This window comes from Cyprinodon tularosa, unplaced genomic scaffold, assembly GCF_016077235.1.
Source record: "Cyprinodon tularosa strain WSP-4 unplaced genomic scaffold, ASM1607723v1 ctg785, whole genome shotgun sequence".
Taxonomy (NCBI): Eukaryota; Metazoa; Chordata; class Actinopteri; order Cyprinodontiformes; family Cyprinodontidae; genus Cyprinodon; species Cyprinodon tularosa.
This window is the reverse complement of record NW_024039546.1, coordinates 204505-229611: the sequence shown is the minus strand read 5'-3', so window position 1 is coordinate 229611 and position 25107 is coordinate 204505. Positions and strand designations below refer to the sequence as shown.

Sequence of the window (25107 nt, the reverse complement as noted above, 5' to 3'; positions counted from 1 at the left end):
AGTTTTGCTTTTTAAGTAAAAAGTATTATTATTATTTTTATTTTCACATTTATACCCGATCCACTGCGCTACCGTGCCGTTTGCTTGCTGGTATCTAACAAAAAAGTATCACAGGTTTAAATCTATGGCGTTGTTCCGCTTATGGTTACCCTGGAAATGACTGAACCAACCAGAGGCGACTTTACAAGAGCTCCTAGAAATATTAGCCAATCAGGGAAGCCGTAGGTTAAGAGTCAGTCTTTTTGAAACGGCAAGGCAAGAAATTTCCAACTGACGACAACTGACGATTCCCTTAACAACACGGTATAGTGTTTTAACTTCAATATTTAATAAAACAATAAAATATTTACCTCAAAGAGTTTGCAGCGTTAGTTGCTTGGCTTGTTAGGTCGTGTTTTGTTGGTTTGCAGAAGCTTTGATATCGGCATGTTCAACGCTAGCCTCAAGTCATACAAGTCTATTAGCCCTGTTTTCATCAGATTACACTCTACTAAAGACTAAACTTCCTCTATTTTGGCTTCTTTGATCTTACAGTGGACATTTCACATGGCAGGATTTTAACCACATTGCTGTTTAATTTAGTTTTTTGTGAATATTATCATTGCTTTGGGAGCATAATGTGTCTTTATTTGTGTTATGCTACATTTTTAGCCTCTTTCAAAACATCTATTAGTAATCTGATCCTCTGGCAGACTACACAAAAACAACAGCTATCACATTACTGTTAAAATGATTGGTGGAAGAAAGATGAAGGAGTCTATTAGATAGCCTCTAGTCTTTAACAGAATAGAGTATTAAACAAAACACTAGTATTTCATTCAAAGTGTCAAGCATGGTGGTAGAGGAGTGATGATTTGGGCATGTTTTTATATGGGCCCTTTTAGGAACCAAATGTGAGGACATTTTTTTAATGGTTAAGGCTTGGATGAAGTTACATCTTGGCCCAAATTCCTCAGCAAAGTTTTAAAAGACTTTTTTTTTTTCATCTATAAAACAACATCCTCAGCAGAGTTTCAGAGTTTTTTTTCATGGATAGCTGAGTGTGCCGGTTTCCTCATAGTTTGATAGTAAAGAAAATTATAGTTTAGACATCCCTGAGCTTTTTGAACTTGAGATCTAATGAAATACCAGTAAAACCCTATAGTGACCTGATTGTGCACTGATCCATTAAACCCTAGAATAAAACACAAGCGCTGTTCTTTCACAATGACCTGACACATGCAGTGTACTACTTTATTAGGTTTTAGTACATTTTCTTTTTTTGTTACTCTAATAAGTATACATTACAATAGGTGTGACAAAAAATCGGATTTATTTGTGCAATACTTATGTTTACTGTATTTGTCATTATTGTTTGTTTGTTTTACCTAGATGTCATCAGATGAAGAGGAACCAACCAGTCCTGGTTTGCCCAAAGACTCAGACCCGGCCAGCTCTGTATCATCTGAGCTTCAGGTTGTAGATGCTATTTGCAGATACACGTACTTCGGTTATCTTAGGGCACACTAACATTACGTAGAACATCTCTGCAACAGAAGACAGTAATAGTTTCTCTTTAAAGGATTGATAAATCTGCACATTACTGATTGATATGTTGTTGGTTTTTTTTTTTTTTTATGAGTAAATACCTCCAATTAATATAATTAATCTATATTCTGCACATGAAGATTTTTTTTGGTCATTTACATTTTAGATGTAGATTTTTGCAAAAATATATCATTTAATGCAGCGTATATGCAGAGTATGCTAAAGATTATAGATAGTTTAAGCATTAATAACCTTTGATTTTTATGCAATTAAAGGTAGCGATATTTGAAATAGAACTTTACCATTTTATCATCCCAGCAACCATACAGAAGCATATATTTATATCTAACAAGCAATATTAGCTGTAAAACTACACTGGATGAATAATTAACCTTTTAAAATTTTCAATGATAGTGAAATTTATGTTTTTCATGTATATGCAAGTTTTTCTCCAGCTTAACATTTTTCATGGACATCCGTGTGTATGTTTAAACCAGCAGGATGAGTATGAAGAACTCCTCCGCTATGCTGTTGTCACCCCCAAATTTGAGAGGCTTGCTGGTTCTCAGTCGAAGGGCCCAAACTCCCAGAGAAAAGATCAATCTAAACCTCAGCATCTACCAGGTAAAAACTGTGATATTAAACTTGTCTCCAAGAAATGATCAAGTTTCATAAAGGATTTTCCATCACAGCACGTTAAAGCAGTATGTTTTCTTCTACTGTGTCTTTTTAGCATGCAGTACACCATTAACAGTACAGATACACTATATTGCCAAAAGTATTTGCTCACCTGCCTTGACTCACATATGAGCTTAAGTGACATCCCGTTCCTAATCCATAGGGTTCAATATGACGTCGGTCCACCCTTTGCAGCTAGAACAGCTTCAACTCTTCTGGGAAGGCTGTCCACAAGGTTTAGGAGTGTGTTTATGGGAATTTTTGACCATTCTTCCAGAAGCGCATTTGTGAGGTCGCACACTGATGTTGGACGAGAAGGCCTGGCTCTCAGTCTCCGCTCTAATTCATCCCAAAGGTGTTCTATCGGGTTGAGGTCAGGACTCTGTGCAGGCCAGTCAAGTTCATCCACACCAGACTCTGTCATCCATGTCTTTATGGACCTTGCTTTGTGCACTGGTGCACAGTCATGTTGGAAGAGGAAGGGGCCAGCTCCAAACTGTTCCCACAAAGTTGGGAGCATGGAATTGTCCAAAATGTCTTGGTATGCTGAAGCATTCAGAGTTCCTTTCACTGGAACTAAGGGGCCAAGCCCAGCTCCTGAAAAACAACCTCACACCATAATCCCCCCTCCACCAAACTTTACACTTGGCACAATGCAGTCAGACAAGTACCGTTCTCCTGGCAACCGCCAAACCCAGACCCGTCCATCAGATTGCCAGATGGAGAAGCGCGATTCGTCACTCCAGAGAACGCGTCTCCACTGCTCTAGAGTCCAGTGGCGGCGTGCTTTACACCACCGCATCCGACGCTTTGCATTGCACTTGGTGATGTATGGCTTGGATGCAGCTGCTCGACCATGGAAACCCATTCCATGAAGCTCTCTGCGCACTGTTCTTGAGCTAATCTGAAGGCCACATGAAGTTTGGAGGTCTGTAGTGATTGACTCTGCAGAAAGTTGGCGACCTCTTCGCACTATGCGCGTCAGCATCCGCTGACCCCGCTCCGTCAGTTTACGTGGCCTACCTCTTCGTGGCTGAGTTGCTGTCGTTCCCAAACACTTCCATTTTCTTATAATACAGCTGACAGTTGACTGTGGAATATTTAGGAGCGAGGAAATTTCACGACTGGATTTGTTGCACAGGTGGCATCCTATCACAGTTCCACGCTGGAATTCACTGAGCTCCTGAGAGCGACCCATTCTTTCACAAATGTTTGTAAAAACAGTCTGCATGCCTAGGTGCTTGAATTTATACACCTGTGGCCATGGAAGTGATTGGAACACCTGATTCCAATAATTTGGATGGGTGAGCAAATACTTTTGGCAATATAGTGTATCTGTTTACCGTTACTTTGTAAGTCTTTAATCCATGATAACAGTTCTTAAACAGCCCATCACTGCCCCTCCCCCCTTACAGCTCTCATTGTAGGTTTAGTGCTTTAACCGTCACTGAGACACAGAGAGCAGACAGCCTTTTAGGTAATGATCTTCTGGAACTCTGCCCACTCTGATCTTTAGAGTGCCGGCTTCCTCTTCTCCCTTCTGCAAAATTTAATTAAGCTATTGACGTAAATGCATTCTTGGACAGGGAGAGCCATACTCATCTTATTCAGCATTCTCAGCATCACATACCCCAATTTTTAACAATCTTCTGTTTTTAGAATATCAGTCCCACCATCAAATCAATCATTCTAAGATTGATGCTTTTGTTTTTAATGAACATTATGTTTTCATCTATTTTAAAACAAGTAGATCCTGAAACGGAAGATGGGAGGCACTCCAGCAGAAGTGTGAGGTCATCACAGGCGTCCCCCATAATCGTGGAGCCGTCCACATATTCTAAAGCTTCTCATGGTAATCCAGCGAAAAACATGATTGCTCGTGAATAAATACCTTCATGCCAGCAGAGTCATATCTTCAGTGCCTATTGTTATTTCTGCCGCCAGCTGAGCGGACAGCAGGTCAGTCATCAGGCATGGTTTCAATGCTCTCAGAGAATTTGCAGACGGCATCCAAGAGGTCAAGGTCAAACAGCCCAGAGGTCCAGGAATTTTCTGTCGCAGAGATGTTTATTTCTGAAGACAACATAAGCAAAATGGAAACTATTATTGACACGTGGAGCAACAACCTGAAGGTTAGTTGAGCTCCTCCTTCTGTGAAAGCAGTTTATCTGTCATGGGAAGGATAAATGTTAAAATAAAGGTTAAATAAAGTTTCAATATAATTAGTTTGCTTAATGGGATCTTTGACAGAATACAGAAATGTTTCTTTGAACAAGTAGATTTGGATAGCCGTTATCTCAGATTCTGCAGTAGCTGTTACTAATGCTAAATAAATTAGCTATAGCTAATATAATATGCTTAAATTATTATATTTTATCTTTTCTTTTACTTTTTTATTTCTCATGCTCTCCATGTGTTTTTATTTTGCACTTACCTGTTTTACTATGTAGCACTTTGGGATTTGTATAAATATAAAGTGTATTACAAGTCCAAATTATTATGATTATTATTATTATTAAATGCAAGTCAGAATGTGAAGTCTTGTTAAGCCCCTGTTCAAAATATCAGAAAAACTTTTTAGGATCCATTCTCTCTTTCATACATGGTGTGACGATGCTACTGCTTGTAATGTAGTGATTGAATCCAGCTCATTGTGAGAAGGCTTAAGAGAAATGTACTGATTTTAATTTTTCCATTTGTAGGTTTCAAATAAAAGCTTAGTCATTATACAATCAAACAAAATACATTTAGTTTAAAAGCTTCACAGATGTAAATATTATTGTATTTAGAGCATATGTTGACTATATTAAAGCATCACTCAAAGAATGGCAAAGATTGCAACCTAGAATGAGGATCTAAGTATCCTGAGGTGATGAAGGGACTGAGTCTTAATGACACTTTTCTAAAAGCATGACAGCCCCTCTCTTTTTAGAAAAGGTGACCTTTTAACTGTACAACTGTGCTGACGGGAGTGTTTTAGATGAGGTGGGTGTATCCATCCTGCCCTTTAACTTGGCTGTAGAACAGCTCATACATGGAGGGCATGTGACAACCAATCAACGTCTAATCAGTGGTGATAAAATGGAGAGAGAACCACTGGAGGAAGGAGGGAATTTCAGTCTTTCTGATCCGGCAATTCATTAAATGGGCTGTTAAAAGTTATTTTTATAATGAAACTTAATTTCATATAAACTAAGCAAGCTTACCTTGGTAGAGAGGTTCTGTTTGACCTTGTATTGGTGAAACTACTTTAAAAGCATTTATCTGCAAATCCAGAATGATGGTGAACTTGAGTCTGGCTAAACATAAATCTTTTAAATAAGTATTTTCAACAAACCTCTGCCCTCCAGGGGAGACTGAGAACGTATTGTAAGCATCATAACCTGTGTTTGTTCTGCAGTCGAATGTGCTGACTGAGCTCCGGAAGTGGAAGTATGCGATCATGGAGCAGCACAAGCTGGAGATGATGAAGGAGAGGGAAAGGCATGCAGCCCAGGCAGCTGGCCTGAAGTCAGAGCTGGTTGCCCTGAAGGAGCTGCTGAACACTTATGAGACTTCCAACAAGAGAAAAGATGAGGTCTGTATTGATCGGCTTCCTTGATGTGACAGGTGGTGAAAAATTGATTGTACCTGAAAACAACAAAGAGCGCTCCACTCTAAAATGTGATTTATAACCTTGAAGGGATCTTTTTAAGGCTCTTCCTTAGATGTGGGTGAGAGCTTGTTACATTTTGCCTCTAATAAAATCTGAAGCACCATTTTTTTCACTCTTTCACTTAAGGTAGTTACCATAATCATTCAATGCTGCCATACAATCATATAACTATAGTGAATATTAATATCCTCACTAATTATATTGTCACAAAAAAACAAATGAGGTCTGAGTGTGAGCATCTATACATACTAACACAAATTCCTTAATACTTGTTATCCTCTTGGAGACTATTAGGATAGTGTGGACGTTTTAAGCTGGCATGCTTACTGTGTGATGTGTCCGCTCACAGGTGATCCAGAATCTGAGCCAGGTGTTGGACAGGCAGAAAAAAAAGCTGGAAACTATGAGGACCTTCATGCACTGGAGACTCCAGCAGGCTGGTGCCAAAGAAGAGGTGCAACTAGCAGACATTCATACAGGTTTTAGCTTCTGCTGCGAGATTTAAGGAAACTTCCTCCTGGTCTGATGTTATACATCTACCCCACACACATCCTCCTATTATTGAAAGGATTTCGTTTTTTTAACTGTTGGTTGGAGAAAGTCGTACTCACAGCCATTTATTTCCCAACCCGAGGATCCTAGCTTAGCATATTCTCTCTAACATCTCCTTTCTGACATGTGAATTAAAACAAGATGCAGTTCACATGCAAATAGAATAATTTTCTCTAATGTAGTAAGAATTCGACTCATTTGGTTAAAGGATGTTTTCCAGTAAAGCATTTTTTTCCATGAGCAACATAAAAAAAAAAGAAAGAAACATTAAGCTCTTTGCAGGCTTTTGGCACAATGGCACAGTGGGTAGCACTGCTGCCTTGCAGCAAGGAGGTTCTGGGTTCTATTCCCGGTCCGGGGTCTTTCTGCATGGGGTTTGCATGTTCTCCCTGAGGATACATGGGTTCTCTCCGGGGAGTCCGGCTTCCTCCCACTGTAAAAAAAAAAAAACATGACTAAATTCTCCTTAGGTGTGAGTTTGTGCGTGAAAGCTTGTTTGTCCTGTGTGTCTCTGTGTTGTTGGATGGATAAGCTCTTTGCAGAGGTTTTAAAGTGATGATCAGCACAGATCATTGGGAAGTTGAGCGGAAATTTTAGATGATCTTAGTCTCTTTTTAATGAATATAAATATGTAAAACTTGGTGAGCATTTTTGATCAACCTCCTATGAATATTCGGGATAGTTAGCTTTTCCTACCAGTAGAGGTGTGAGTCTTTGGGGTTTGTTCCTCCTACTCTACATACTCCCACTTCAGATGAAGATCTCTGGATGTCTAAGACCAACAATGGACTTATTTGCTGCTTCTCTGATGAATATCTTGCCTTCCTTATCAGTTTAAGTGGATATCCCTGCCTTGGTAGGTTAAATGCATTAAGCTGCATCCTCCTTCCCTGAATCACAAACCCAGCAGCTGAAAAGTCTCCTTCACAAGCTGTGCTTGATGCCGGAACGGCAAACACATTAGATTTGGGAACATTGATCTTTCCCCAAATATATGCTAAGAAACTTGATTGAGTGAAGGGGCTGAATACAAATGCACCTTACACTTTTCATTTACTTCAAATCATTTAGTTTTCTTCCCTAATACAGTTATCCTCTGTGTTGGTCTCTGAAAAAAAAAGTTAAAAGTTTTGCAGATGTACCAAAACAAAATCTAAAGGTGTTCAAGCAAATTAGATAGTGTTGTACAGCGATGTATCGACCTCTTCCATTCAAAGTTTTATGTAAAATCTTAGTGCGTTACTTAATCAACTGTGAAACTGTAACTTTAAGCATTCAACAAAAGGACTTTTTACTTTGTTTCTAAGTTGAAACCCTACCAGATACATCACTGAATTGGAAAATATTCCCAAGCAGCAAATTAAGAAATGAAATGTGAGATATTTTTTTGTTTCTGTGCTTCCCTGTCAGGCTCTTGCTGCTCAGGTGGCTCAGCAGCACTACAATTTACAGCTGAAGAGGAAGGTGTGGCTGGGTTGGCACAGCCTGATCCAGAAACACTGGAAGGTGAAGGTGGAGAGAGCGTGCCGCTCCAGGGCAGAGGAGGTCTGCTCCCGCCTGTCCACAGAATATGAGGCTAAGCTGGCAGAGGTAAACATGTTAAAGCATTTTAAATAGGTGAATCATTAAAATAAGAGTAAACTCAGTTGATAATTGAATCGTGAACAGAGTGTACAGATTCTAAAACCAGCCATGTGCCAGTTAAAAAAACAACAGTTTTTAGTCATAGTCAGAGCTATGACTAAAAGTAAAATCCTAACTTCAGGTAATATTATCAGTACTCTTATTAAGTACTAACCTCTGAGATCTTTCTATCTCCACAGCACTGTGAGGCTGTAGAGAAGGCTCACGCAGAGATTCGGAGGCTTCATGTGGAGCGGGAGCGATACGAGGAGTCTATGAAAAAGGCCTTTATGAGGGGTGTCTGCGCACTTAACATGGAGGCTCTCAACATGTTCCAATCCACGGAAGGACGAGCAGAGCAGCTGCAAGTTCCTGAACAACACGGTTTGTAGCAAAATTACGTGACAAATATAAAATCTGTAACACTCGCCTCCTGAAACAACTGACCCCCAAAACGACCATCATTAGACCCACGTAAGTACCGCCCACATTTATCCCCAGCCCTGCTAGAGATGGACAGCAGGATGTGGAAAATACTTAAAGAATAACATTTTTACTGTAGTGTAATCTACTATGAAAAGAAAATGGTAAAATGAAACCTTTAATTAATTATCATTTCTTCAGTTTGTATGAAAACAAAAAAGTAAGAATTAGTTTTAACTAAATCTTTAGTCTTAAAGGTACACTATGCAACCGGTGTTGATTTTCCAGCGAGACTCCCCCCAGAGGGCGAAAGTAAAAGTGCACTGTCGTAAATATGCACAGCTGTTCTCCTGGTTTCTCCGTCAAGCCAGGCGCGGTTGTTTTGAGCTTAGCAGACAGGCGAACGCAACGAATTACTAATGCTGCGTTCACACCGCAGCTGGCGCGACAGAAGCAGCGAGTTTACATGCAAAGTCAATGGTTGACGCGCGTCAAGGCGCAGCAAAAGGTCCTGCGGCGCGTTTTGAGGCAGCAGGCGCAGCACATCTGAGCAGCTGAAGCAGGGAGAGAGACACAGCGCTGATGATCAGAGGCTATGATCTCTCCTCTTAAACAGTTTATTGATGCCTAAATTAACTTAAAATGCAGAAATCTGCCGGCAGAATATGCAGTTTGGATTATTTAGATCAAAAACACCTACCAGCTGCCGCGGTGAACCGCGAGGACGTGACCTGGCCAGAGGCTGCTGATGAAGGGGTTCCTTCTGTCGGCGCACCGCTGGTATGTGGGGGTCTGAGCGGCTCCGACAGAAAAAATATTGAAGGCAGGATAATAATCTGAATGAACTGACGGCACTGATTACGTTTTCAGGTGTATTTTCTCATTTAAACACATATTAAAACTACTTTATTCCAAATGATCACAGCAAATATAGCTGCAAGGCAGAGAAAGGATAGTGAAGCTCCGCCCAACGCGCATCAGACACACTTTTGCACCGTACAGCCAGAGCGTCAGAACTAACTGGTTCAAGCAGCAAAAATGAAGCAGCAGACACGATTTTGCTGCTTTTGCTGCGTGAACGTAGCATAACTGCACAAGGATCGCCACTGTGCTAGCAACGAGAATGCTTTTAACTGGGGGATGTAGCAGTTCTCGGCCGTAAAGCAAGACTGACTCTCACGAGACTTCTGAGCCTGTGGGTGCGGGTCGGTGCTCCTGCAATTGCAAGTGCAGTATTTCCCCCACAGACCACCAGGGCGGCCGAGAATACCTTTGTTCAACCTGAAATGACTCATTTAATCATCCAAAACGTTATGGAACACATTAATTAACTGAAAAATGTTGCATAGTGTGCCTTTAAACTATGCCTGCGTCAACACTTTATTCTACTTTTAGCAGCAACAGTTTCATACTAGAGGTTGGAGCTCAAAGAGGGAGACAGAGACAGGGCTATTAGACCTTTCTGCTGAGCACAGATTGGACATAATCCTCGATCTGACCTACTCTCTTCTTATATCACAGGTTAACTGCAGGGTTGGGGTTATGGTACTGAGATGACAATGAAAAATAATAGATTTTGTGTTTGATGAACCATGTTGACGTTGCTTGTTGTGGATCATTATCCCGCTGAAAGATCCAGTCCAGATCAATTTTTACTTTACTGGCAGAGGTCCTGGTGTCTTGCTGTCTTACAAGGTTGGAAAAGAAACAGACCTTTAACATCACAGATTCTTTCTCAGCCGACTCCCATATCAATATTGCCATTTTAGCAGATAAACAATATTTACCTATTTATCTAAACTTTTGGCACTTGGGGAAAAACAACCACCATTAACTGCTTATTAATTAACCTCCCCTTAACTCACTATTTTAAATCCTGGCACTATTCTGGAAAAAAACACACAGGATTTACCAAATTAAGCAACCGTTCTATTGCCGCTCGTGCCAGAGGTGGATCTCATTATTATCAGCTTGTTCTAGCATGTTCCGCTGCTCATCCATCTGCAGTAATGAGCTTTTCCTGCCATTATCTCGCTGTCGGAGAGGGTGCTCTCGTGAATCTTCATAGTCTTTGTCAATAATGTGAACATTAGCCAGTTACATAGACGCTGACTAATTAACCTCTTTTACGACATTTATTTATGTACAGGCACATATACAGTCATGACTAAAAGTGTTGGTACTCGAGACATCCTTCAAGAAAATTAAGCATTTCTTCTGCAAAATGACTGCATTCACATATGTTTAGTTATACACATTTATTCTGTGACAGAATAAAAAGCTTTTAAAACAAAAAAAGCAGCCACATTTGAAATAGTTTTACACAAAACTCCAGAAATGATTAAGATAAAATTACTGGCTGAAATCAGTGGCTTTCTGCAGCCATCAGTAAGCTTCCTTCATCTCTCAGCTGGAGGTTTGAACCACTGATCTTTGACACTCTGCTCCAGGTCTGTCATTGTTTAATGGAGTCTTCTCCAAATAGCAGTTTTAGGCTAGGTCCAGACTAATTGCTGGCCACTTTAGAACTGTCCTACACGTTGTTTCCTCCCATATCGTTTTCAACTATGTTTGGGGTCATTGTCCTCCTGGAATACCCATGACCTAAGAATTTTTCGATGTGACCCCAAATCCTTTGCTTATCTTCAGATTTCCTGAGGACAGCAAACAGTCAAAGCACTAAATTGCAGAAGCATTAATGCGACCCCAAATCATCTCCCCCATACTTGACTGTATAGCACGGAATTGACTTGAATTACCTAACAGCTTTATCTTTTTGCATATCTCTGAAACATGTTCCAAGAGTGAGTTGTGCTCTTTTTCTTTTGTACATTTACATTTCAGCAAGCTGAAGTCTCATTTTTCTAAGTAATCCGAATTAGCAGTTTGGCCCTCCTCGGTCTCCTCTTTCAACCTGTGTATCTTTATTTTTGAGTTACAGTGAGGAAAATAAGTAATTGAACACCATGCTATTTTGCAAGTGCTCCCTCTAAGAAACCATGGAGGGGCCTGAAATTGTCATCGTAGGTGCATGTCCACTGTGAGAGACATAATCCAAAAAAACAGAAATCACAATATATGATTTTTTAAAAACTATTTATCTGTTTGATATAGCTGCAAATGAGTATTTCAACACCTGAGAAAATCAACAGTAGCATCAGTAAAATTAACAATCTTACAGTAGCCTTTGTTTGCAATTACAGAGGTCAAACGTTTCCTGTAGTTTTTCATCAGGTTTGAACACACTGCAGGAGGCATTTTGGCCCACTCCTCCACACAGATCTTCTGTAGATCAGTCAGGTTTCTGGGCTGTTGCTGAGAAATATGGAGTTTGAGCTCCCTCCAAAGATTTTCTATTGAGTTTAGGTCTGCAGACTGGCTAGGCCACACCAGAACCTTGATATGCTTCTTCCAGAGCCACTCCTTGGTTATCCTGGCTGTGTGCTTCGGGTCATTGTCATGTTGGAAGATCCAGCCTCGACCCATCTTCAACTCTAATTTAGGGAAGGAGGTTGTTTATCAAAATCTCACAATACATTACCCTCGTCCTCTCCTTAATATGGTGCAGTCACCCTGTCCCATGTGCAGAAAAACACCTCCAAAGCTTGATGCTACCAGCCCCATGTTTCACAGTGGGGATGGTGTTCTTGGGATGATCCTCATCATTCTTCTTCCTCCAAACAGGGTTAGTGGATTTATGACAAAAATTGCTATTTTGGTCTCATCTGACCACATGACTTTCTCCCATGTCTCCTCTGGATCATCCAAATGGTCATTGGCAAACTTAAAACGGGCCTAAACATGTGCTGGTTTAAGCAAGGGAACCCTTGGTGCCATGCATGATTTCAAACCATGACGTCTTAGTGTATTACCAACAGTAACCTTGGAAACGGTGATCGCAGCTCTTTTTAGGTCATTGACCAGCTCCTCCTGTGTAGTTCTGGGCTGATTTCTTTTCTTTTTTAAGATCAATGAGACCCCACGAAGTTCCAGCCTTGTGGAGGTGTACATATTGTCTCTAGTGTCTTTGGACAGCTCTTTGGTATTGGCCATGTTAGTAGTTGGATTCTTGCTGATTGTATGGGGTGGACAGTGTGTTTATGCAGCCAACGACCTCAAACAGGTGCATCTAGGTTACGATAATAAATGGAGTGGAGGTAGAAATTTTGAAGGCAGACTAACAGGTGTTTGAGGGTCAGAATTCTAGCAGATACGTGTTCAAATACTTATTTGCAGCTGTATCATACAAATAAATAGTTTTTAAAAAATCAAACATTGTGATTTCTAGATTTTTTTTTTAGATTATGTCTCTCACAGTGGACATGGACCTATGACGACAATTTCAGACCCCTCCATGATTTCTATGTGGGAGAACTTGCAAAATAGCAGGTTATTCAAATACTTATTTTCCTTACTATTCATGTGATATGTGTTTTTTTAGTTTTTTGTTAACTAAAATAAAAAAATTAACACCGTGATGTATATACACAGATGGTCAGCTGTAACGCTATGTTATATTTCTTTGTAGATTCTCTGGATCCCCAGGAGGAATGTGGACACTCATCAATGGCTCAATTTCAACCATTTCCTTCCACCTCAAAAAGATTCAGTCCAGTCCACTTTGAGCGCTCTGAACCTCTACAACGGGAAGCAGAAGATGTGGTGAGGAACTGATTTATTACTGAAATTTTTTTTTTTACATCGATTATTGTTTTTATGCCTCTTGTTGTTTTATTTACTCTTGAGTGGGCTTTTGTTTTATTTTTCACATTTCTCAGCAGAACAATCAGGGTATGTTCACTTTAGCCTCATCTGTGTCTTTCAAAGAAACTGCTTTTTTTTTTTTTTACTGCATTTAATTGAGAAGGTATTCATTAAAAATGCTCCAACAAACTCTAATTGTATTAGACGCATCAAAACAAATCTGAAAAGTTTAGAGCAAAACTGAACCTTTTGACTGATGGCTGTGTAAATGATATGATGTGCTTAATGACAAATGCAGGTGGCAGCATTATTCTGTGGGCTTGTTTAATCTACTGTATTATGTAAGCTGAGCTTGGCCGTCCTGGAACAAAGCTGTGAAAGCCTGAAGATACTTCTGACAGCACAGCAACACATAAAGACAACATGTAGGCAGAACTGCAATAGAATAGTTTAGATCAAAGCGTATTCATGTATTCTCGGAATGACCGAAAGTCCGAACCATATGTTTGTAAGAACTGCATTAGAACTTCAGTTGATTTTAACAGACTCATTTTTCCAGTCTGAACTATTTTGAAAAGAATAAAGGGAAGAAATATAAAAAAAATCCTCAGTTTAAAGCAAAAGTTAGAGCTGGGATTATATTCAAAGGTGGCTTTAGATAGTTTTGTCTCACAGGGCCTTTTTTTTCATTTGAATTAAAATAATACAGGGGACATTGCTTAAAATCTCAATGAAATACATCAAAGTTTATGGTTTTATACAAATTAAAAAGGTTTGAATATTTCTGGGTGCATTGTAATCCCACAATAACACAGAGCTTCTTATTTAATATTTACCGGTACTCTGTCTGCAGGCCTATTGTCTTGTTTCATGTCTGCCTGGTCAGATGGGGCCGCTAATGTCAGCTAATTTCTTCTCTGATGCTCTCTCTCATTCCAGCAGGTTGGCTCCAGAGGCCCCAAACCACAAGAAGAGATACTTCCTTCTACTACAGTGGTGCACAGCTCGCTCCCTCTTGGAGGCATGGCCAGCTCCCACAGACAGGTGAGCGCTGCACAGGTGATCTTAGAGAGAATCAGGGATCAGTCTGGAAAAGTGAGGAATCTGCAGACAGTATGGTTCAAATGTGGTCTGTAAAATAATGTTTCCAGACTGCATTCCCTTTCTCATTCAGCCAAATGTTTTATCCTTTTAGTCCTTTGTTCCTGATATCCTCCCTTTTCTCCTCTCGCCTTTTTTCCTCCTTTCTTACATTTACTTCTTCTGCGCTTCCTAGTTTTTCCTTCTTTAGCCCCTTTGTTGCATCCCTCTCTTTCCCTTCCTTTTTTCCACCCCTTTCCCTTTATTTTTTTCCTTTCTCCATACCATACATTTTCCCTAGTTCACCATATAAGGCATGATCAGAGTAGTTAGCAATTCATTTTTTTTTTAAATGTTCAGTCTTTTAAAATAGCTTTAAAAGACTGAGAAGTCTGAGAAATGTGTATATATATATATATTTTTTACAATAAAGATGTGCGAAAACTCATGAACATGAATATCTGAGTAAATGAAATGGAAATAAGTTTTATTTCTTAGAGTCCTTTACAAGCTGTCTCTGTAGTTTTTCTAAATGCAGCTGTGCTATCTGTGCTGTTTCAGTCTGCTGGTGGGGCTGTGACAGCTGGTCAACAAAGGCCCTCAAAGACGGTGACGGCTCGCATCAGTACGCGAGCTGATGTCGGGAAGGTCCCACACAGCAGCCTCCAGGTGATGGGAGTGGCTCCACCAATGAGCTCTGTGGTAGTAGAACGCCATCATCCTGTTACTCAGGTACGGGAGGGAGTGAAGATCTTTACTTCAAGTAGCTTATGTTTATACATCTACATAAAACTATATTTATGTTTCTATTCTCTCAGCTGACTGTTGGACAGGCGATGGCTGCAAAGTTCCCTCGACCCTCCCAGCAGAGCCACGCCTCTGCAGCAGGAAGAGGCTCATCTCGAGCCCACACCAGCTCATGCAACATCGACTCCATCAAAGTAGTGGAGTGATCATAAATTTGATTAAACTGTTTATTTATTGTATGCAGAAATACTTATTTGTTCTTTAAACATTCATAGGAGGTCTGTTGAGATCATATCGTTTTTTTGTAAAAAGCTCAGTAGGTATCCTCTAGGGGAAGAACATGTTTACTTTTTATTAATGTAACAGTTTAGAGTTATAGATGGATGTCTACCTCCTCTCAAAATTTAATTATGCACAACCGAAGGTGGATTTTATTGTATAAAAGCATTTTTATATCCATCAATGATTTAGACTAGAAGCCACAGTTTTTTTACTTTCTTAAAATGAAGTCATTTTTTAATGATCAGCACATTGCTGTTTTCTAAATAAATGTTTTCATCACAAGCTTCTTACAGAAATCCATGACTGATGATGATCATGAAATGCAGCAACTCCTGCTGGTGTTTTCTGCCTCCACCCAAATCTTATCTGTAGGATGAAATAATATTTAACACTATAGACTGGAACTTGACAATGATTGTTTGTCAGTATGTAAAGAAAAGGTTACAGGAACCTGCAGCCTTCCTGTTCCCAATGAGGATGAGTTCCTGGTAGAGTTGTTGGGAGGGACTCCTCTGAGCAAGCTCCTCCCCATGGAGCCAGATCAGCAGCATCCTGTGGCCATGTTCTTTATAGCTCTGCTGACCTGCAGATCAGCAGCACAGCACCGTATAGTCAGGACAGCAGGAAGACTTGTTGACAGTTTAAACGAGTAATCAGTTTAAATTAGGTGTTATAAAACCTTTATATTATAAATTAATAAAAAAAAATAAAATAAAATGAATGGGCTGAAATGATGTACTACTTTTCTATTCATGCTGACCATTCGAAGCTGAATTCAATAAATTACTCTCACAAACACGTGAAATTTAAATGGCGGTATGTAAATAACGCCATTTTGTCCAATTCATCCACTCATCCATTTAGTGTTCTATCCATGTGATTCCTTTCATTTGTCCATCCATCCAACATATTATTTTAACTCATCCATCTTACGTCACTTTATCTATATTCTAAATTTAACCGACTGTATAGAGCCGTCAATCTGTCTTTTCTCCCATCCTTTGTCCATTTATGATCCATGGGGTTCTCCAGCTGGTTCTCCATCTGGAGCGTTCCTTTAACTATTTTATTTATTTGTCTATCTGCCATCCAGTCATCTGTCTATGCATCATCCATCCAATTATTCCTCCATCCATCTAGTCTTTACCTCATCTAGTTTCCCACCATCCAGCTACTAGTTCATCTGTCTACCTGTACATTCAGTTTTTCTGTCCCATTAATCCAACCAGCCATCAATCATCCACCTACTGTATGTCCATCTGTGTGCCTGATATATTTCCAGCTACCCACTTTTTCGCTTTCAGAGGTTTTTCTCACTTCCTGATATATAGTCTGACGCATATAAATATCCATATGATGTATTTGGGATTTTTGTTTGATTTCAGCTTTAGGGATGAGCTAAAAATGACTGAGCTCTCTGGAAAAATCCTGTTAAACCATGTAACTATGTAGCCTGTGGTTTGAACTTTCAGCATTTAATGACAACAGACTGTTTTTAAATCTTGTTCAGTGTGTTGGTTTATGTGGCACCTGTCCACTGATCCTCAATAGCAGAAACTTGCTCTTTAGTAAAAGCCCAGTTCTCTGCCAGTCGTTTCCAGTCTCCTGGCTTCAGCAGCTCGTACGCTAAGCGCCAGGCAGTTGAGCGGAGCTGCTTGGTTTCAATCCGGTGGTCAAGTTTAAACGTCAGCGGATGCTCACTGTAAACACTTTCATTAAGCCCTGGGTTGGTCTGAAAGGGCAATTAAATCATGTCAGAGGACTGATAAAGGGAAAATATTATTGGCAAAGCACCAAAACACATCATTAGTAATATGAATGTCAGAGTTAAGCATTTCAGCAATCAATAATGTTGGGGAATCATGCATATCTTTAATTAGATTTCTGGTAAATTGCTTGTCACGTTTTTGGGTTGTTATTTTTTACATGTGATCCTTTAATGTTATTAGAAGGGGTTCAGCTAATTGAGAAAGGGTAGGTGCCAAATAAATCTTTTCTGATGGATTTCAAGGCCTGAAGGGGTTTGCAGCTCATATAAACTCTTTTAAAGGGGTCAACTAACACGCTGCATGGCCGTAGAAATTGTAAATTTCTTGTACATAGCTCCATACATGTTTATTTCTCACCTTTATCCAGCTGTAATATCGTTCGGCTTTGATGATCATGTCCACAATGATCACCTCATTTGCCCTGGCTGCCACGCCCAGAGCAGTTTTACCTTGCTGCTCCACATCGTTCACAGGAAATAAAATTTTAAAAAGAATTAGATTTAAAATCTCACTTTGTATAATTTCTGATTTTCGAATTATTTTTTTTATTTTATTTTTTTACATGATCATTCTTACTCTGTCTCTGGGAGTTAGATCCACTCCGGCTTTCAGGAGCGTTTCCACGACTTCAGCACTGCCTCGCTCCGCTGAAAGATGCAGAGCAGTCTGGAGTCTCTATGGGACACAATACAGCTTAGGCAATATCTCCAGATTTATTTATTTCTCTAATGAATTTTGGATTGACATCGTTTCAGGCTTTCCACACTGCCTGCAAAAGTCTCAGACATGATTAAAGTATTTCTAAGGTTTCAATAAATACTGAATTAATATTTGGCTTCATTCTCTGTTGGCTCTATTAAATGCTGTATTACTTTCTGCTTCCCATCACTCGTTCTTTATCTCTCCCTTTCTCCCTTCCTTTTTCTGTTCCTTTCTCACTTCATTTTTTTTTCCATCACTCTGTGCTTTTTCTTTTGTACTCTTTCCTTCTTTCCCTCCTTCTTTCATTCTATCTTTTTTATACTTCCTACCCCATTCTGCCTTTCATTGTTAGATTCATTCCCTTTTTTTTCACTGTTTTTCTTTAGTTTGTCCTTCTTTCCTGTGTTTTCCTTCTATTTTTACTGACACATTCAGATTTCCTTACTTCTTTCCTCCCTTCCCCGTTTCCGCCTTATTTACAAATTCAGTTTTCTGTTTCTCCTCTTTCTTTCCTTCCTAACTTTATTCCTTCCATCAAGCTCTTTTATTTTATCTTCCAAACTTCAATCTATCCCCTTCCATTTTTTTTATCTTCTATTTTTGCTAATGCCCAAAGAAAGTAAGAAGTGGGTTTGTTGATCAGTGTGGAAAGTGTAATTTGGTTGTTTAATGTCTGTGAGCCCCTGTTGTTATTCTGCTGTGTTATCATACCTTGTCAGCTATGTTAACGTTGCAGCCTGCCACTATTAAAGAATGGATTACAGGGATGTGACTGTTCTTCACTGCCAGGTGGAGTGGCGCCTCCAGCTGCTGTGAGGAAACATTAATTTATTTTCTCAGAAAGAAAAGAGAAATGATCCAGATGCAGAGGTTAGATGCAGCATCTCTACGAGATTATGGAAATGTACTTTTCCCAGCTGGCTTGTGTTTCCTCACCTGGTTTTGAACATCTGTATGGGCGTTGAACTCTAAGAGGAGTTGGACCAAAGACAAGTCTCCTTTTTCTGAGACCGTGTGGAGGGCACTGCATTTGGCCTATGGAAAACAGGAGTTAAGCTCCAGAACCTAAATTGCATGTAGGATTTTTCAATGACCACCCAAATCACTAAGCATTCACATATTTGAAAGGGGATTATTTAAACGACTGACAGTGATATAAATATTATTTTTTAAAGCTTAAATCTGGTTATACCACTGTGAGGATGTTGGGGTCACAGCCAGCCTCAAGCAGGGCCAGGACGCAATCTTCCTGACCGGTATCTGCAGCCTGGTACAGAGCCGTCTCACCATCCTTCAACACAGGAGTTTAGAATAAAACAACTATTTATGTGAGCAGAAACAAAACAAAGTTAACATAATTAAACTGAAATATCTTGAATAGTCTATAATGCTATTATGAATGTAGAAATCACAGTACAGCCTTTAGAAGTTAGGGTTTCCATTTATGCTGGATCATAGTATATGTGGTTGCATTAACAGAAACATGTCTGATAGTTCTTAATTAATCCTAAATAGAGCCACCATGCAGCAGTGGATTATCCATTCAAACAAAGAAAGAGAGGAGGATTTCCTACAACATTGACTTCATCCCGAGTATCAAAGCTCTGCAGCAGCAGTTGGATGGCGTCCAAGTGGCCGTTCCTGGCAGCTAAGTGCAGGGGCGTGTCCCCTCTCTGCCAGAATGGAGGGAGGGAATAATTTGCATCAAAGAGGGGTTGACTTTGAGCTTCCTGGTAGGTATGATGCAAACAATATGCATGCAGGGACTCAGACATAAATGCCCTTATTTAAACAAGGAACAAGATGCATCATTATCCTACAGAAAAAAGACACACCAACCTTATTGGGCTTCATTGTGGCCATGCTGTATGGCTCCATCAGTATTTTTAGCATTTCTAGGCTTCCATGTTCTGCTGCCAGTGCAAATGGACGATTTCCTGACTGGAATACAGACAGAGAATGCAGGTGCAGGCAGCAACACATGGTGGATGTAAAAAGAAAATTACAAATCGGTTGAAAATGCCAGGATTTTGTGAGAAAATATGAGAACCAAAGTCACACAACATTTTTGAAATGTTTTCACAATAAAAGTTTTACAGTTTGTATAATGCAGCTGGTACAAAACGATCTAAAAATAAAAGTTGCAAAGACCTTGCTGCATACATGTTCCCAGCCCTAAGTCCAGTCTTTGTCATCTTATCCTCAGTGTCAGCCTGTTGTGCTCTTTGACCGGAGGTATTGATTTAATTAATTCAGCTTAAAAACACTGTATCATCTCAAGACAATCAACCTATAATCATGAGGCTTCTACCCCCATGTTGCATTGTTGGTGTGGCTTTCTTTTTGTGATTTTCCTTGTTGTTTTTGTGCTGTTTTGAAGCTGTGTTCATAAAGTTGGTTCCACCATATGCTTCCCTTTGATGTTCTGAGAAATTTCCAGCTTGATCTGGGTGGTTTCTTTAAAGGACACGGCTTGTTGCAGTTTTTCCAACTCACCTTAAAATAGTTTTGCAGTTTTATTAGAATTGCAAACGGATGGCAGATTTAAATTTATGAAGTTTTAACTTTAACTAAATAAAAAAGGGTCTTTAACAGAGTGTTATTTTAATCGTGTGCACACTTATGCATCATGTTCTTGCACCTTTTTACTTTCACATGCAGATCTAACCTTACCTTAAAATGTACAAAATAAATATCATATCAAAAAGACTTACTGTGCTTTTTAGAGAGAAATTTCTTGAAAATACTATAATTTTAACAGAAATGTGAACATGAAAGATCCACTGTACAAATGTGATGCCCTTTATTAAAAAAAAGTAGGACATTTTATTTATCAAAAGCAAATACCTGATCATCCTTGTCTAAGTCTTTCATTTGCATATCGTTGATAATATACTCCACAATATCAGTGTGGTTGTTGATGGCAGCACAGTGCATGATGTTCAGTCCTTCCTGGGAATTAATTTAAAAAAAGCATTTTACACACATGAAGCACATATATTTGCTTTTTATTGCCTTCTGTTGGTGAGATAACCTTCTTATAAAAGTTTACCTCATTTTCGACTTTCTGTTCAGCTCCAGCCTGGACCAATAGCTTCAGCATCTCCAAACTGCCGAACCAGGCAGCTAGATGAATGGCGGCCATGCCAAACTGCCATTACAAGAACACAGTAATATACTTAAATATGTAACCTAGCCTGCTTTTCTGGTTTGTTGATGTTTTTCTTCATCTGTCTCACTTTGTCCTTTTGATCCACTTTGACCCTGCGCTGCAGAAGGAACTGTGTTGCATCCTTGTTTTTGCCAGCTACTGCGTAGTGAAGGGCTGTCCTGTTGTGCTGTTTTTGTAGATCACATTACTGCAGCTTCTTTACAGAAAGTTTTTGCTTATTGCTTTTTATACTTTTCTTGCAGGATGACATTCTACGTTATGTTTTCTACTCACCACATTCTTTGCGTTGACATTCACACTTTTTGCAAGATACTTCATGGTCTTCACATCGTCCCTCTTTGCTGCCTCCATGAACTGCTTCTCGATGTCAAGCACTGCTCCACATTTAGGGGGGCGGGGGGTCCACACACACACAACCAGTTTAGTTTACACCAAAACACCATAATGTGGATTAATTCAATATGTTTATCATGGAAATTCAGAAATTCATTCTTTCTTGTTAAGGATCTACTGATTTTATCCATCATAAACATTTGTTTTGGCAGTTTACTCATCTAGAATTTGATCACCCAGAACTGTAAAGTGTGTAGTAACACAATCCTAAGTAGAAACTACATTGACATCCAATGATAATTGGATAGACATTAAGGAATAATAAAAAAAAAAAAAAAACATGGACAGACTGAAGTTTACCAGTGAGAATAAAAATAAAAAATTGGACTACAGGAAAAATCTTGTTTGATTTCCAACTGGGGATTTTCTGCAACTGAAGGAGAAGAAGCCTTGAAAGACACCTTGCCTTAAACCGTATCCCTTGCAGATTCTGCCTGATGATTATCTTGCTGCAGCTTGCATCGGGGACAAGCTTAACTTCGGCTGTGGATGCTCCAATATCTTGACGGACAGCCAGATGATTTTTCAGAGTCAGATCAATTGTTTTGGGTCTAACACTTGACCTTTTGCTCCACAATCTTTAGGAATTTTGAAGAAATTTAAAATGACTGTCTTACTTCCACAGATCCACATTTTGGGAAAAATTAAGACTTTTAAATTCTATTTAGTTTAACCTTTGATGAGCTAATGAACAGCCGATTTCAGTATAATGATTGATTGCAGAAAACTACTTTAAGTTGTTTTTTTGTTGTTGTTGTTTTTGTCTCACTCCCATTTAATCTGTTTGCTTTTTGTAGTTTTACTTAAAACTGTCTTAAGAGGTCTTACATTTTTGGTCAAGAGTGTAAAGCTAAAGAACATCATGCCTTCTGTGAAGTATAGAAGCGAAGGGGTCATGGTTTGCGAATGCTTCTCTTCTGCACCATATGATCATATTAACAGCACAGTATCCACCAAAACTAAATCGAAAAACATTACAATTCCCATACAGCTATGCTCTCAATCTCAAGCCTTGAGGCCTGGGTTCCTGTAACTTTGGTGTGTATCCCCTGCCTGACACACCTGAATAAAATGGCCAAATTTTCTCGCTAGAATGCAGACGTTTTCTATAGAGCACTACTCATGAGCTAATATTTGAGTCTGGTGTTTGACACAGAGCCACATCTACTTGGTGAAGAAGTAATGTTTGACACCACTTGCCTTAATATAGTATACTAGTAAATCCATCCAGAGGGGATATGGCTAGACTTTATAGGGTAGAATGTCTAAACCCTTCCCCTTGTCATGATTCTGCAGTTTTTGGTTCTGTTTAAGTTTTCTTTTTTCTTTTCAGTTACACTTTAATTTATGACATTCTGTTTTCTACGTAATTTCATTTCAGTTCATTCTAATTGTTTTGTGTTTGCATTTGAGTTCTTATGTATTTCTTGTTTACTCTCTGTTGCCCCCTTGTATCAGCCTCCTTTCCCCCAGCTCCCTTCTAGCTCCTTCTGTCTACACCTGCTCCCAATCAGTTCTTACTCCATCCATTGTTCTTTTTGGCATTTATACTCCTCCTCTGCAGTTACTGTTGGCTGGATTCTTTTCATCCCTTCATCCCCTCCTAAACCCATATGTTCCCATATGAGTTATTTACGGATTTATGGTTCTGTTGCCACTACTCCTTCTTAAATCTGCAAGAAACCACCTCAGCTTCTGCCTCTGCATTTGGGTCCTCTACAAACCTCTGCCCAACCTAACACCCTTTAGAATATACAGTGTGTTAATATCTCTTGTTTTATTAGTAAAGCAAATTTCTTTTTTCCAAATGTGTGTAATAGTTATATAAGAACAACACAAAAAGCAACTATTTAGTTTGATAAAAGCCATTAGCAACATCTAAACTGAATACATCTAAACTAAATACAAAATACAATTTTATAATAAATAAATAAATACATTTTTATTTTTGTATAATTGGTGTCCTTGCATGGGGCCAGTTAAATAATACAATACTTATAAAATTCTTTAAAATTCTTGCCGCTATGTATAAACCACAATACTTCTCTATGGTCTCCATACACACCATATCAACACCCTATACAATCATGAAGCTTTGGTAGACAAGTTATGATCTGAGCTTTTTTATAGTTGTTTGATAGAAATGTTTGATAATGCATTAATTAATCTAAGGTGCTGAATGTCAGACTAAAATGTCAAAGAACTGTGCAGGAATCAAAATGGGACTTTTAGCAACGTTAAAGGAAAAAAAAGAAGAGCTGGCTGATATGAATAAAAGGTAAAACTGATACAGTCTCACAAAATATGTTGCTGTTCATTTTAAAATTTTATAGAATAGCTTTTGGTTCTTTGTTATGTTTGAATATGTTTTGGGGTTGCACTAATCAACCAATAAAATCTTCTTTTTCACACCTCTTCCAAGGAGCTGTGCAAAAAGATTTCATTTCCAGCCCAAAAAAAAACAAACAAACAGCATCTGACAAAACTGAGAAATTAGGTTAATATTTACAAAAGACATAAAAAGTGTCAATTTATATGAGCTTTGCTGTTGTGGATTAAAAAATTATCAATATTCTACCAAAGATCTACAAAAAAAAAAAAAGAAGAAGAAAAACACTGCAGAAAAAAGAACAAAACCAAAATCTGCATTATATTGTACAACTGTATTTACACATGGCGAAATAAAAACTCTAATCAAAATTATTCTTGAACTTAAAATAAAAGCAAATGTAATAGCTGACTAAGCCTAATGGTAATCTATGTGATATTTCATAAAAATGTTAAATCAGAATTGGGGCTATTTCTTATAGAATCATAGGAAAACCACCACAGCAGATTCATACCACATTTAATGCTACAGAAGTTTAAAGAACATTATCATATGAATACAACATGAATATTACTTTTTAAATAATGTTTAAAGTTTTTAATATTATACCACAGTAAAATGCTCTAGATGTCATAACTATTGTTCAAACCTAAAAAACATATTACTACAGTAAACTTGTCGCACTAGTATGTGATATCTTCCTTTAAACTGATGCATCTCCATGCCTCCTTCAAGAACAAACAATGTTCTGCAGGTACATTATAATGTAAATATATCTGACTACTGAAATAAGCAGAAGCAATGAAGATCTTTTAGAACATTTAAAACGATCTGAACTCTAATTCTAAGACTCCGTATGTGGTAGAGGGTTTCTTTTTATCCTAGTAAGAATATTTTTATTTTAAAGATTTTTTTAAAAATGAGTAAATAAAAACGAATTGACTATGCAGCATACAGAACTGGGGCAAATAAAAAAAAGCTGCTAATAGAGTTTTAAAACAAGTTTTGAACAAAAAACGTTATTTTCCTTTTTTATGATGTTGCAAACTCACACATTTCGTTGGTGTCAAAGCTTCCGTCAGTCTCTCTGTCTGCGTGCTTGCTGAGCCCCATGAGAGTCTCCTGTCGCATCCACTTTGGAAGGTCCAGATTTTCCTTTTTGGGACAATTATCTTTGATCTTGTTCCTCAGAGCCAAAACTCTTCTCTCCATTTCAACCTCATATAAATTAGCTATTTGTAAGGAGTCAGGTTAGAATGTTTTACCCCAGTTTCACACACTACTTAAGTGGAAGGAGAGAAACAGCAGAAGGTTAAAAGGAAGTCTAAGTCTTCTGTTTTCTGAAGGTTGATCCATGTTTGCTTTCCTGGGTCACGCCCACAAAGTCAGCTCATAATATTTACCATTACTGGCATCAGCTGTGTTCAACTAGAGGGTGGCAGAACTATTTACCTCTTCTGAATAACATAAT

At 38.8% G+C, this 25107-nt stretch overlaps 2 protein-coding genes across 4 annotated transcripts; one reads left to right on the top strand and one right to left on the bottom strand.

Moving 5' to 3' along the window:
- The first annotated feature begins 1371 nt into the window (after nt 1–1371).
- Nucleotides 1372–15558, top strand: poc5 (POC5 centriolar protein homolog (Chlamydomonas)). Its single transcript, XM_038270961.1, has 13 exons — nt 1372–1455; nt 2028–2151; nt 3621–3628; nt 3865–4057; nt 4150–4337; nt 5606–5782; nt 6210–6314; nt 7823–8002; nt 8236–8419; nt 12987–13120; nt 14105–14206; nt 14804–14974; nt 15061–15558. The coding sequence occupies exons 1-13, from the start codon at nt 1372–1374 to the stop codon at nt 15193–15195; spliced, it is 1785 nt and encodes a 594-aa protein (XP_038126889.1). The 3' UTR covers nt 15196–15558.
- Nucleotides 15393–24962, bottom strand: ankdd1b (ankyrin repeat and death domain containing 1B). Of its 3 annotated transcripts, XM_038270966.1 has the most exons (15): nt 24689–24961; nt 21188–21288; nt 20982–21080; nt 20795–20893; nt 20590–20694; nt 19582–19683; nt 19317–19415; nt 18935–19033; nt 18679–18777; nt 18454–18552; nt 17617–17715; nt 17398–17493; nt 16802–17003; nt 15723–15854; nt 15393–15637 (listed from the first exon to the last, which is right to left on the bottom strand). In XM_038270966.1, the coding sequence occupies exons 1-15, from the start codon at nt 24846–24848 to the stop codon at nt 15585–15587; spliced, it is 1644 nt and encodes a 547-aa protein (XP_038126894.1). In that variant the 5' UTR covers nt 24849–24961; the 3' UTR covers nt 15393–15584. The 3 variants fall into 3 exon arrangements, with proteins under 3 accessions (XP_038126894.1, XP_038126896.1, XP_038126897.1); XM_038270968.1 differs by lacking the exon at nt 17398–17493 and having other exon boundaries at nt 24689–24962; XM_038270969.1 differs by lacking the exons at nt 17398–17493; nt 17617–17715 and having other exon boundaries at nt 24689–24962.
- Between the last annotated feature and the right edge of the window lie 145 nt (nt 24963–25107).

What these genes read in the sequence shown, in the direction of transcription:
- poc5 (XM_038270961.1), top strand. Translation starts at nt 1,372, where the DNA reads ATGTCATCAGATGAAGAGGAACCAACCAGTCCTGGTTTGCCCAAAGAC. An exon ending in ATATTCTAAAGCTTCTCATG is followed by an intron (nt 4,058 to 4,149) that starts GTAATCCAGCGA and finishes TTCTGCCGCCAG; the next exon opens with CTGAGCGGACAGCAGGTCAG. An exon ending in GCAAGTTCCTGAACAACACG is followed by an intron (nt 8,420 to 12,986) that starts GTTTGTAGCAAA and finishes ATTTCTTTGTAG; the next exon opens with ATTCTCTGGATCCCCAGGAG.
- ankdd1b (XM_038270966.1), bottom strand. Translation starts at nt 24,848, where the DNA reads ATGGAGAGAAGAGTTTTGGCTCTGAGGAACAAGATCAAAGATAATTGT. An exon ending in AAGTGGATCAAAAGGACAAA is followed by an intron (nt 20,894 to 20,981) that starts GTGAGACAGATG and finishes TTGTAATGGCAG; the next exon opens with TTTGGCATGGCCGCCATTCA. An exon ending in CCACAATGAAGCCCAATAAG is followed by an intron (nt 19,416 to 19,581) that starts GTTGGTGTGTCT and finishes CCATTCTGGCAG; the next exon opens with AGAGGGGACACGCCCCTGCA.